This window comes from Aspergillus flavus, chromosome 6 (genome assembly GCF_009017415.1).
Source record: "Aspergillus flavus chromosome 6, complete sequence".
NCBI lineage: Eukaryota > Fungi > Ascomycota > Eurotiomycetes > Eurotiales > Aspergillaceae > Aspergillus > Aspergillus flavus.
Window position 1 is genome coordinate 1,575,943 of NC_092410.1, and position 12,442 is coordinate 1,588,384.

At 49.2% G+C, this 12,442-nt stretch overlaps 5 protein-coding genes across 5 annotated transcripts; 3 read left to right on the plus strand and 2 right to left on the minus strand.

Moving 5' to 3' along the window:
* Positions 1 to 32: 32 nt before the first annotated feature.
* F9C07_8420 (putative mitochondrial inner membrane translocase subunit TIM44) lies at positions 33 to 1,620 on the minus strand (the record flags this gene model as incomplete). Its single annotated transcript, XM_041294009.1, has 2 exons — positions 33 to 708; positions 770 to 1,620. 2 exons carry the CDS (start codon positions 1,618 to 1,620, stop codon positions 33 to 35), a joined length of 1,527 nt encoding a protein of 508 aa, XP_041149273.1.
* A 435-nt stretch (positions 1,621 to 2,055) lies between these two features.
* F9C07_8421 (putative 37S ribosomal protein S11) lies at positions 2,056 to 2,763 on the plus strand (the record flags this gene model as incomplete). The annotated part of the gene is made up of 1 exon (XM_071511775.1): positions 2,056 to 2,763. The coding sequence occupies one exon, from the start codon at positions 2,056 to 2,058 to the stop codon at positions 2,761 to 2,763; it is 708 nt and encodes a 235-aa protein (XP_071367769.1).
* A 751-nt stretch (positions 2,764 to 3,514) lies between these two features.
* Positions 3,515 to 7,550, plus strand: F9C07_8422 (putative VPS9 domain protein; the record flags this gene model as incomplete). The annotated part of the gene is made up of 3 exons (XM_041294020.1): positions 3,515 to 3,592; positions 3,655 to 3,904; positions 3,958 to 7,550. 3 exons carry the CDS (start codon positions 3,515 to 3,517, stop codon positions 7,548 to 7,550), a joined length of 3,921 nt encoding a protein of 1,306 aa, XP_041149272.1.
* Positions 7,551 to 8,218: 668 nt separating this feature from the next.
* Positions 8,219 to 9,177, plus strand: F9C07_2235569 (uncharacterized protein; the record flags this gene model as incomplete). The annotated part of the gene is made up of 2 exons (XM_071509975.1): positions 8,219 to 8,902; positions 8,959 to 9,177. 2 exons carry the CDS (start codon positions 8,219 to 8,221, stop codon positions 9,175 to 9,177), a joined length of 903 nt encoding a protein of 300 aa, XP_071367770.1.
* A 488-nt stretch (positions 9,178 to 9,665) lies between these two features.
* Positions 9,666 to 12,417, minus strand: F9C07_2286146 (uncharacterized protein). Its single transcript, XM_071510805.1, has 3 exons — positions 12,177 to 12,417; positions 11,774 to 12,093; positions 9,666 to 11,708 (listed from the first exon to the last, which is right to left on the minus strand). Exon 3 carries the CDS (start codon positions 11,543 to 11,545, stop codon positions 10,574 to 10,576), a length of 972 nt encoding a protein of 323 aa, XP_071367771.1. The 5' UTR covers positions 11,546 to 11,708; positions 11,774 to 12,093; positions 12,177 to 12,417; the 3' UTR covers positions 9,666 to 10,573.
* Between the last annotated feature and the right edge of the window lie 25 nt (positions 12,418 to 12,442).

Consider the following 12,442-nt stretch of genomic DNA (forward strand, 5'->3'; position numbering starts at 1 on the left):
ATAGGCAGAAGGGAAGAGTCTGTCGGGGCCGTTTAGATGTAGTCACGAGCAGCCTTCTGCAACTCGATCAACCTCCAACCCCGGGTCTCCGGGTTGTTAACATCTTCAGGAATCCTCGTGAGACCGATGGCATAAGTGACCAGCTGGACCTTATCCTCCATACCAGCGGCAAGCTCGCCGGTCTTCACGTTCTTGTACACATGTACTTCCTGTGAACGGCAGGTCACCACGAACACGGGAATATCGCCAGGGTCCAACATACGGGCGTTCATGACTTCAACGCCACGGACATCGAGGATACGACCATCGGATTTTAGGCCGGCAGTTGTGTACTGTTTGGCGAGGGCAGCGTAGACGCTGAACTGAGCATCGGACAGCCAAAGCTTGAGTGTCTCAACATCTCCCTTGACGTACGCGTCCAAAACCTCAGGAAGGATATATTCACGCATTTCCCGCAAGAATTCCTCCATCTGAAAGTTGGGATCCATTTCACGGAACTTCTTAATGACTTGGGCAGTTTCATTTTCGGCAAAGAATCCAGCCACGCGGTCGGAAATGCTGCGGGCAGTGCTGATCAATGGATTCTCAGACTCGTTATATGTTTCCTTGAAAGCGAAGAGTTTCTGCATCATAGGGTTGGAGTCCTTGAAGTCGCGCCATGACTCCTTCCAGGCAGAGTCCTTATGAAGTGTGATGTTGGTGCCGGCGCTGGGAGGGATTGCAAGATTAGCAACGGAACGACCAGTACCATCCTGGTAGAGCGACTTACTTTGGATCTTCAACCATGGGCTCAATCCGCTTACCAGCCTTCAATTCCAATTCTTCACGCTTCTTCCTCAGTCTGCGGCGCTCCTCCTTATCAATATAACCACCATAGCGGGAGCTACTGCCATCGTCGATGGCATCCTTAACGTTCTTGTAAGCCTCGGTCTCTCTCACAGGCCGCGTCACCTTCTCGATTCCAGAACCGGTCGCGTTAACACCCTTTCGGAGACCCTTAACGACGGGAGTATTCCATGTCCAGGAAGCTCCTTTGCCGAGGGCTTGACCGGTGGTCTTCAAAGCAGCTCCGGTTTTGGTCGCAGCCGCTCCTTGGGCGGCTTCATAGGCGGCACGAGCCTTCTTGATATTCTCATTCTCTGTGAACTGATGTGCTGAAGATGCAAGAGCCTTGGTGGACTCGTTCCACTCCTTGGAGGCCTTGAACTCTGACTGCAGAGTCTCTCTGAAGACCTGCCAGGGAGTCTTGTCTCCGTGAGGAGGGGGAGGAGGCGCATTCTTCTTTTCCTCATCAGACTTGCCTTCATCCTTTTCCTCCTTAGATTCCTCCTTAGATTCCTCGGATTGTTTCTCCTTCTTCTGTTCTTGTTGTTGCCAGCGAGAACTGCTGACATGGAAGGATCGCGTGAGTGGAAGAGCAGCGTACGGGGAAAGTATTTGGGAGACAGGACGGTTGGCGCGTTCGGTATTAAAGGAAAGGGAGAGTCTGGCTGTAGGCGAAGTCGAGTAAGAGTAAGCCTGGATAGATGACCGCTGAGAAGCAGCTGTTCTCAAACTCGGTACTTGAGACCGCAAGGTGGCCGCCCGCGCGGTGGCCGACAATCTAGTAGCCGAAATCATGCTATTTATGATATGAATAGATGCCTGAAGGATGAAAAAGAGGACTCAAAAAGAGTATGAGGTCAGCAACGCCCCGAGGGTGAAGGGGAATTGAAGGAGTCGGGTGTGGAGGCGAGGAAGAAGCGATTTCGGCCGCGGAGTCAATGGAGAGGGAGAAAGAAAAAGTTGAGATGCAAATGCCAAGACTCGAAAATTCGGGCCCTTTTCCGCCGCCTTCTGTCCCGAACCACCGTTGCGCCATTCACGATCCTAACTGCCCGAGGTACTTTGCGACCAGATCGACCTATTCACTTAGGATTGCCCAATTGTCTTCGTTTGCGTGACACACCCGTGTTATTGCCCTCCTGCTTTCCTTGCGTTGGTCGGTCTCTCCGCCACGCTCTTCCGACTACCTTCGCCGCATATCCCCAACATTTCTGCCTTCCCTAGCAAAAGATGAACACCACGTTTGCGAGTTCCTTGTTGAAGGCATTACCTTCAGTTGGTCGGCAATGCCAACTTCGTACCTCTTCGATTCGGCTCATCAGACCGTTCTCCTCAACCCATGGAACATCCGCGTCAGATGCTAAAGACAAGACCCGGCAAATTGAGAGACAGATTCTGAATGCGAAGCCCGAGGCAGCCGCCGATGAGAACTCCGCACTCTCGGCGATCACCAAGATGATGCAAGGAGAGAGGACTCGCACAAATCAGAATGTGAGCCGTGATTACTCTCGAATGGCAGAGAGCCTGGAAGCCGAAATGATTAAGCAACCCTACGCCGACCGTGCTCCTCCGCATCACCTACATGTCTTCTCACATAAGCACAACACCATTTTGACCTTGACACGACCTAATGGCAACCCGCTGTTATCCATGAGCTGCGGCCATCTCGGTTTCCGCAAAGGGCACCGTTCGGGATACGACCCGGCATACCAATTGACGTCCCATGTGTTCGGTCAGATGCAGGAACGGGGCTATCTTCTTGACATCAATCGTTTGGAGATCGTATTTCGCGGGTTTGGACTGGGCCGTGAGGCTTTCACCAAGGTTCTGCTGGGTAACGAGGGTAAGAACGTTCGTGGGCTAGTCAGCCGCGTAACGGACTCGACTCGTATAAAGTTTGGTGGTACCAGGAGCAGGAAGGTACGGAGACTGGGTTAGATCCTTTCATATCTTGGGTTTCAGGTCGATCTTCTCTGGTCGTACATCCGTCTGAGAATGCTGTGGTTGGAGGTTCAATGCCGCGAGACCATTCTCGACTTATCAATATCCTGAGTGGCGGTGGAAAAATTACCTGCCATGCGGCACGTCCACATCTTTGATACATGACTCACAGCCCAGCATTGTATATGGATTTGTTGGAGGGAAAGGCAAGAGAAGCTCTCTTGAAACGGTTTGTTCTGTCACTTATATCTGTATATTAGCCAATTTGGTACCGGGAATACACGGGATATTTTTAAATTATGCGAGATTGTCATAATATTTTCATCAGAGCATGATAATCAACAAGTCTACTTGATATCGTTCTATGCCATGTCGTCAAATTGTTGTCTAGATTCCAGTCCGTCAACAAGTTAGTTTGCCTAATGCGGTATAGCGCGAGGAGCTCTTGCGGCCTCCGCGAAAGCTGTTGTAATTGAAACGCTGCTCCTCCTTGTTCTGGACCATTGATTCTCCCGGGATTTACATAATTTGCGTCATCTTTCGTTTATCATCGCTTGTGTTTTCAGCTTCGACTGCGCCATTTCCCCAGTACGTTGAGTTTCTGTCTATATCTCCCCCGCAAGCACATGCGCCGGAGCTGCTCCTCCCCTGTGGCGATCGAGCAGCGCAAATCCCCTCTTGAATTGGAACACAACGACTTGATGAAGTCCGGAGCTCTCTCACTGGGACGTCGTCCAACACCGTTTGGATGCACCCTCTAAATCCTTTCCTGCGTGCCTTCTTCCGAAGCACTGTTCCGGGGCAGTGTATACCAACAGAGAACCATGTACGTCCAGCGGAACTATGCGGGGCTATACTTCAGTGACTGGCTCTAACATCATCCTTTAGGTGCTCCTAGTTCCTGTGACCGAATCTCTAATCGGCTCCCGCGATCGCGAGTCGTCTCTCTTCTATTCCGATCTCGTCGTCTCCGAAGAATTCCTAGGCAGCCATGCCCTCCGGATACCCGTCACAAATGGAACCGTCGGAACAAAGGATGACACGAATGTCCGCGACAGTCGGGGGAAGGCAAAGCAGGTGACCACCGTTAATGGCCGTACTGTAATCATAAAAGAGAATTCTGTTTACAGCAATAAAGGTGGGAAGGAGACTGTTCCTTGATTCTTCGTGTGTGCTAAACCGCATTTCTAGGGTTCAAGTCCTTGACCCAAGCCCAGCTGCTGTCTGATGCCCTCTATTACACACCAAACAATGGATCCCAACCATGGCTTATCTACTACATCTCCCGACCATTAATCGGCTCGTTCGAACCCGGCAAGATCATTTCTGCTGCGGTGCCAGGGACACTGCCAAAGAGGAGTATTTCGGCCAGCAGTGCCAAGTCTGGGGAGTCGGTCTCCTCGCCCGCAAAGAAGGAAATTAAGACCTTTGCGGAACTACTGTCTCATTTTCCAATGATCGCGAGGCAGATGCAACCTGGGTTAGAGAGATTATTCCGGGAATTCGGGAAAGAATTAGGCAAACCGTTGCCCCCCCCTCCATCACGTTCACCTGTATTGTCCGAAGACTTTGACTGGAAACGTGACCGCGATGAACCAGCTATCGATGAGACCGCTTCCGTACGCAGTTCATCCTCACGTTTCAAGGATGGGCTTCCATTCAACTCAGAAGAGTACTTTGAAGATGATGAGGACCTCATGCGTCGCAGCCTGGAGACAGCGGTTACCGCAGCCATTGACCTCTTTCGATTAGTGGACAAACAGCAACTGTCTTTTCTCGGTGCCACGACTGACCTGACTGGGCCTCTTGTTGAGAGATTGATCGAACGCTACGTCGCTGAGCAGGTGCACGAGTCTCTTCTTTTCCCCCGCCTTTGTAGTTTTCGCCAGCCCGAAGATACGGAGTTAGATACCAGGATCCGCCAGATGGAGAGCATAGACGTTTCGCAGGTGGGCATAGTCGTTGAAGGTGGCCGAGAAGGCAAGCGAGAGTTACTGCAGCGTCTTGGTAGAGCAGTGGAGGAGTTCCGCAAAATGCTGGATGCAAAGTGTCCCCATGATATGCTGAACATCTTGCTGGAAACGGTAAAGATTCTGTCGTATCCTGGCAATTATGATAAAGCCGACCCACAAGCATCTGAGAAGCAAAATGCATCTGTAACAGTGAACGCGGATGTTCTGGTCTCATTGTTGCTTGTCGTGGTCATTAGATCTCAAACCAAGCATTTACAAGCACGACTGTTGTATATGCAGCACTTCATATATGTTGACGATGTCGACAGTGGAGAAATGGGCTACGCTTTGAGTACTTTTGAAGCAGTCCTTACGTACCTTGTGACTGATTCGGCAGGCCTTCGAAGGTCGAGCATCCGGAACAAGCGCTTATGGAATGCAACCAAGAGTGGACGCATTGCTGATATGAGGGCTATCCTGGAACCAGACGGTAGTCAAGAATCGATAGATGATATCCCTTATGAACCTGAAGGGAGCCGAGTTCTATTCAGAACCGACGAGGACAATGAACATCATCGACCCCCGTTGACCCTGCCCATCCTTGGTGGGCGCAATGAAAGCAATGGTGAGATAGCAGTTCATGATACCCCAGCGGACACACCACCTTTAGCGCACGTATTCCCTTTTCAGGCATGGGCAAGCAGTTCTCCACCGGAAGAAATCCGGCGCCCTGTCAAGAAGGTTTCTATGGATGTCCGCAGCCTATCCGAGTCTTCGGCCATCTCATTCGCTTCTCGTACGACTACGATGGGGTCCATGACGAGTACAATCGAAGGAGACAGTTCAATTGAGACGTTAACCAAAACCCAGGACCCCGCAGGTCATTCCATTCCCATGATGGCAGTCGAAAATCGCCAACCAGAAGCCCTGAAATACCTGCTTACTTTGGAGGAGTACTATCCCTTAGAAGACATTCTTGATGATACGAATACGGATGGGACAACGTTGCTAAATGCAGCTGTCCAGCTCGCGCACACCGAGATGGTAGACATCATACTTGACTACCTTTTCAACACGGCGGACGAGCAAACGATCGTCTCCTACTTGAGGAAGTCAGATATTCATGGACGCACTGTTGCTCATTATCTCTTCAGCACCCCCTCAGTGATGCATAGGCTGGAAACACTGCTTCCCTGGCGTCAACGTGATAAGCATGGGCAGACGCCGCTGTTTGCTCTATGTAGATCCTACGACCACCCTGACTACAGCTCGATGGTTAAGGAGGCGTTGACGGCTGCTCAAAAATCTCAAGGTGACGGCAGGCCATTGCGTTTGGACGATCATATTGATGCGAAAGGGAATACCTTGCTTCATATCGTTAGTGACCCTGATATTACCATCAAGATTCTGCAAGAATGTGATTGTGATCCAAATGCGACGAATGACAAGAGGTTCACGCCCTTGATGATGGCCAGTAAATATGGCCGCATCGACCAAGTTCGGATTCTGTTCATGGACCCTAGGGTGGATGTGCATCTAAAAGAGGCCCGCGGATTCACAGCTGTTGAACTGGCGAAGGATGATGAAGTGCGAAATCGCATCGATGATCTCATTCTCATCTCCAATCCGCCTTCAGCAACGGACGACCCTTCCGGTCGGGTCACCACTGTAGTCCGTTCGTTCTTCGTGGAAGATGCAACCGTACGCTTTGTTCTCAAGTCGGGGGCCCCCAATCCTCCGCCGAACTCTGCAGAATCTACCCTGGCGCCTACCACAACCTACACCGTGACAACATGTAAGCGCACATTCACAGACTTCGAGAATCTCGCAAAATGGCTTTCCATTGAGCACCCTGCCTCATACATGCCCTTGCTCTCCGACTTCCGCTCTCCCTTCCAGATTCACTCGAAGCCATCTCGCTCGGTTCTTCACGACATGCAGGCAAAGTTAGATAGGTTTCTCAAGATTTTGCTCTCTCACCCAACCTTTTCAACCCACGAAATGCTCTGGGAGTTTTTCCTCGTCCCAGAACTCCAGCCGGAGATGATGGCAGATCGGTCTCGTCGCAAGGCGCAAGTTCTTTACGAGTCAATCGCAGACGACTACGAGCCCGTCACTCAGGAGGGTATGCGCGAGACGGAGCAATTCGTGACACATGCACAAGAAATGGTTCGCGCCGTCCATGCAAATACACGCAGCCTGATCCGTCGTGGTTACGCTCTACATAACTCTGCCTCCGACATAGCTGATGCATTGGGTCTATGTTCCTCCGCTATCTCAACACTCAAGGAGCCTACCAACGCTCTTCCCCAGAACCATGTCGATGCATTTTGCCGCTACGCCTCTCACCTCTCAACCTCCTCATCCGACTCCTCTCCCCTCCTCCAGTTCCTCAACACCGTCACCTCCATCGACAACACCACATCCGCCATTCTAGAGTCCCTCTCCCGCCCCCTCAACGTAATATCCACCCTCACATCCACCTCACGCTCCCTCTCCCGCTCCCGTTCCTCCCTGGTCTCCTCCTCCCTCCCTAGAAAATTCAACCTCAACTTCCCGGGCCTCGAAGAATCCCGGCAGAAATCTGTCCGCGACCTAGAGAACAAGATCCAGGAATCCGAAACCCAGATCGCCCGTCTCTCCCGCGAGATCACCTGGAACAAAGATGTGGTCGTCAGTGAACTAGCTGGCTGGACAACCTGGAGAGAGAAAGTCGGTCGAGACGCGATACGCGCTTTCGCCAAGGCTACTCTTGTCCGTGAGAAGGAGCGAGGGAAGAGACTTGAGCGGTGTCTGAGGAGTGTGCGTCAGTCGGATGATCGTGCAGCATAATTAATAGACTTGTCTTTTTTGTCCTTTCTTGCCTTGTTGTAGAATTAGGGGTATGTTTTATCATGGTGCGTCCTTTGCGAGGTGTTGTCTTTCCGTTCTTCTTTTTTTTTCTTGTACTGTGGATGGGTGTTTTTATAATGATGAGATGAGAAACTGTATAAGATAGCTTCTATGACAAACCTTTAGAATGACCAACTCAATCAGGGCGGCTGCAGCCAGGCTGAGCTAAGCCTCTGGCCAGGCGGAGTTGGCACCTGTTGCGTCTGTTCTTGGATCTCGTATGCCACAACATCGACTACAAGTATGGTGGAGAAATGAATGGTTCTCAAGACAAAGATAATGAAGACTTCCATGTCGCTTCAAAGGTCGAAGTGAGAATAGCTAGCTAACTTCCACCTCTACGCACACCGCTGACGCCTAGAAATGTTAAGTGGTTGTACCCAACTAGCGACCCCAATAAATCTACTGAATCCTCAGGACACACGGCTTCGAGAATTATATCAGAAGCCCTCACGCTCCACGAAAACGACCTTGCTAACCAAACCCCTTCTGAATTCAGAGCACTGGTCGTCGACGAGATTGATGAGGAGTCCCTCGTACATGGTGAGCAGCTGGGAAGAGCAACGAAACCAGTGCCAGTGTGACTAGTGAAGAATACCACCGAGAATATGGCGCAAATGGCCATCCTGTCCTGGCGCTGGGACGGCGATCTTCACAGTTCTCGAAATATCGCCAGCGCAGTACACCTTGCCAAGGCTATGTCTATCAAGTACCTATTCGTTGATCAGATCTCTGTTGACCAAACCCTGGACGGTGACGCCCTAATCGAAAGGGTTTCGGCATTTTCGACAATGTACAAGACAATCACCGTGATAGTTGCATACGACAAGGCCGATGAGGATTCCGAAAAGACCGTTTACCGCCCGTGGATCTTCAGTGAGATGCGACTCTACCGATACAACCCCGGCCAAATCATTTATGTCAGCCATTCTAATCAGGGCTCAAAGCGCAACTACAATATCTTCACGGTAATACCCCCTATTCTCGGAGATCTGTGGTCTTATGATTTTGGTAAACACCTCGGCTTGAATTGGGCAGCGACCATCCTTGAGACTATTACCCGTGTTCTTTGCGAAGACATTGAAATGATGTCGATTTGTGATTTCATGTTTATCATGCCACCATACGCTCGCGTGTTGTCGACGGCTTATGAGACTATGAGCCGAAACGACTACCTCTTGACCGCTGTCCTCCTTTGTAGGAGCCATGAACGGCCCAGTGTCCGGCTGTGCTTGGACATTAATGAAATGGACTATAAACGTTACAGATTCAGTAAGACTCGGGGCCTGTCAGTACGAGAAACTCTGCATACTACGACATCCTCATAGACGGAATTAAGGTCGCATAGTGGGAGCGCCGGCATAAATGTTACATGAACCATGTCCCGCATAGGTTCACAGTAGTGCTGCACGCAGAAGGGGTCATTCTCAAAGCGCTTGGGCTTACTGATCCCGAGTTTCTGAAAGAATATGCCCTAGAAAAGGAGGCACGACGGTCCTGTCTTATGCTGCCCGAGGAGGAGACAGTACCACTACCCACTGTCAGAATTGCTTCTGTGACACTCTAGTTTAGTGAACACGATGGAATTATAGGAGCTACATTCAGATATCTTCCTGATTAGCCATTATACCTGGCGTAAAGCTCAAGCTCTGCAAGATGTACTAGGTCGTTTGATCCCGTATAATTGAGTAGTTGATATCATATAAGTAGATATAGCCTTACGAGAAACCATATAAAAATTACTACGGAGAGATAATTCTCTGAACCACTATAAATAGAGACAAACTACAATATTACCATTTCCTATGAAGGACAGTTTAATCAGCCCTCCTACTTGGAAATAAATACCACATAACCTTGGCATAGATCCCAATAGCCATTACAACGCGACAGCATTCAAATTGACTATATGCATGTATCAATCACGGAGAGTATCTTGCAGTAGTCATTCAGTGCAACTGATTTTTCCCCCAAAAAAAAGAAAAAAAAAAAAAAAGAAAAAACATACAACAGGAGGGATTCGCTGGTGGTCACCCACCCAACTACTAACCTCCCGGCGTGTGGCTTAAGTACGGCTGAGCGGACGGGAAGCCCTGTTCTCCACACCCTATGGTCGTATGTACCAGTTCTTTATCTGTAGAGGGCTATATAGGGAGAGAATTGGATAAAGTTACACTCCAGCTTTCTGCTTCGAGTCACGAGTGTGAGCATCAGATCTAGATTAAGTGAACGAGGCTCACTTGCTTATCAAGAGATGTAACTAGATGGTGAGTGGAAGCAGAAGTGTGTCTTGGTTTATGAATGCGGATGTTGATATATTTTGAGATTGGAATGACGGAAGGTAAGGCGTTCTTCTTAGGGAAGATGAGAATCTTTGGATCAATACCAATTTGAATACTGATATACGTGTAGAACGATTGGTCCTCGCACTTGTGTACTCGACGGGATAAAGTCAGGAAGAGTATTATTTTGGTTATTTGGTTACTGTTTGCTTTGTGCCGCTTTGCGTGCCATCATAGGACAGCAGCTGGAATTGTGATAGTGAGGCAGGTCTAGAATAGAAATGCTTACGTAGAGATTCGCAGGACGGTATGTCTCGGCGTAGAGGTTATCTATAGCGGTAGGGAATATCTATTCAACTACAAACAACAAGAATAACCCTGCAGGAATGAAAGCCCCGTTATGGAAAGAATCTATTGGTTCTAGAGGCCCAACGAATCTGGAAAGTGAAAAAAAAAGCAACAAACGAAACTATCCACAAGGCGACATATACCAGCCAACGATCCACGGATAACCATATAACCAAAGGACTGAAAGGTATACAATAAGGGATGGGCTTGATGTACCATCCTCGTGGCCAGCTTTTATCAATAAAGGGTGCTGAAGGTCGTCTTCCGTTCCATAACCCAACGCGGGGTGCAATTATGTAGTATCACTCTGACCCAGAAGAAGCAGTCCATCTCTCAAGGACTGAATAAAGGAGATATAGATTTCTTGATAGAAGGTAATCGAAGCAACGAGTTGCGGCTGGAAGTTCTACCCACCGGTTTGGTATCGTGCGCAGAGGCAGGCGGCATGAGTGACTGCTCAGAATCAAGCGTGCTGGGACTAGTCGGCTGCATAACAGGCGTGGCTTTCTGCGAGTAGACATGTCTTAGTGGAGATGGCACCACAACAATGGGTCTCGGAATCAAACCAGCACGCCCTTTTCCCGAGGGAGTACGCGAGTCCGCTCGGCCCCCTGGAGTCCGCTTAATCTCGCGGGGAGGGCTCCTTTTCTCCGGAGAAGCACAGATGGAATCGAATGTGTGGCTCGAAACATTATTGCCTTCGCGATACACGCGGGTCACAGATCCCCCTGTTTGCTCGACGACGTAACCTCCGGACGGTGAATTATCGCGGCTATACATCATCGACTCACGACTAGACTTGCTTTCAGTTATAAAGCAGGCATTCAAATCTCTGTTGTTTTTGTTCACCTCGATTCGATTTTTGAAAGCGGCGTAGTCTTGCTTTTCGCGCTTGTGGCGCTTCCAGCTTCTCCGGATCTTTCGGACAGTGAGAACGCTCAGGAAGATGATGCCCAGTACTGTGATGCCACTGAAGACGCATGCTGCCGCGAGTGAGTTTTTCTCGTAGCTCCAGTGTGGAACTAGGTTATTGTGGGTTGTCGTTGGCTTTGGGGATTCTTCCGCTGAACGTTTGAGGAGTTCATCGATTCTTGTGGAAGGCGCCTTGATGGTTTTCGTTGGTTTGTCAAGGGTGGTTAGGGTTGGTATACGCTTCAATACTTTGTAGTTATCGGGTAACTGATACTGGAATTCGTGTCTCGCCTCCCTCGTTCGCTCATTTGCAATGATGCTTTCCCACACGATAGATGTGGTTTCTGATTCTTCTATCCAGCTTGATCGAGATCCCATTCGTGTGTACGGCATGACAGCCGATTCGCTATAGCGGTCCAAGAGGGACGTAAATAGACGAAGTGTAAAGGTTCAAGACTGCTATTGGTATCTTCACCAGACGCGAGTTGATGATACCGCTTCAAGTTGTATCTAACGCAGGACTCCGAAATGGCAATAAGAATGAAGGATTCACATCCTAGTAAAGATGGTTAGCAAGCTGGAGTCATAAAATCGAGCAATGGAGTACCGCTTGAGACGCACAAAAAGAGCGAATAGATTCAAAGCAGCAGAGTGACAAAATGAGCATCGTAGATATTATCAAAGCTCAAGGATACTCAAGGCACGGGAGTGACGCCCGTGTTTGAGGCAAGAACGTCCCGTAACTGTGCTTCAGTGTGCCTTCCCTTCAGCATCCCGGGATTGCACTATGATAGACACCGGATTTTGACAGTGTGTCTATAGATTTATCAATGATAGTTGTGGATAAAGCCATTGTAGCAATTTAAGATGAATATAAGGAGACGTGATCCTCATGGCATTCCACGGACACTCAACAGACAATATATATCTCAAATGATACACTGGATACGAACACAAGATAGAATCAGCGTAAGCACTCGAGCGGAACAAGGATTCATATACCTACTTAAAGAGAAACACTTACATTATACATGTGCAAACCAGACATACTACACAAAGCATACAACAATAAAAATCTCAACCCAAATAACATCCCAATCCAGATACTCAAATACGGTAAGTACAATACACCACCTGACACATAATACCGGTCCGGCAGATCCAATCCACCCGAGCAACGCACTAATCCCAAAGCAGAAAGACCATGCTAAGCCTTCGCCATGACATCATTGCCAGTTGACCAGTGATGATGTATAAAGCTATCAACCCCTCCAGGCAACTTTCTATCCT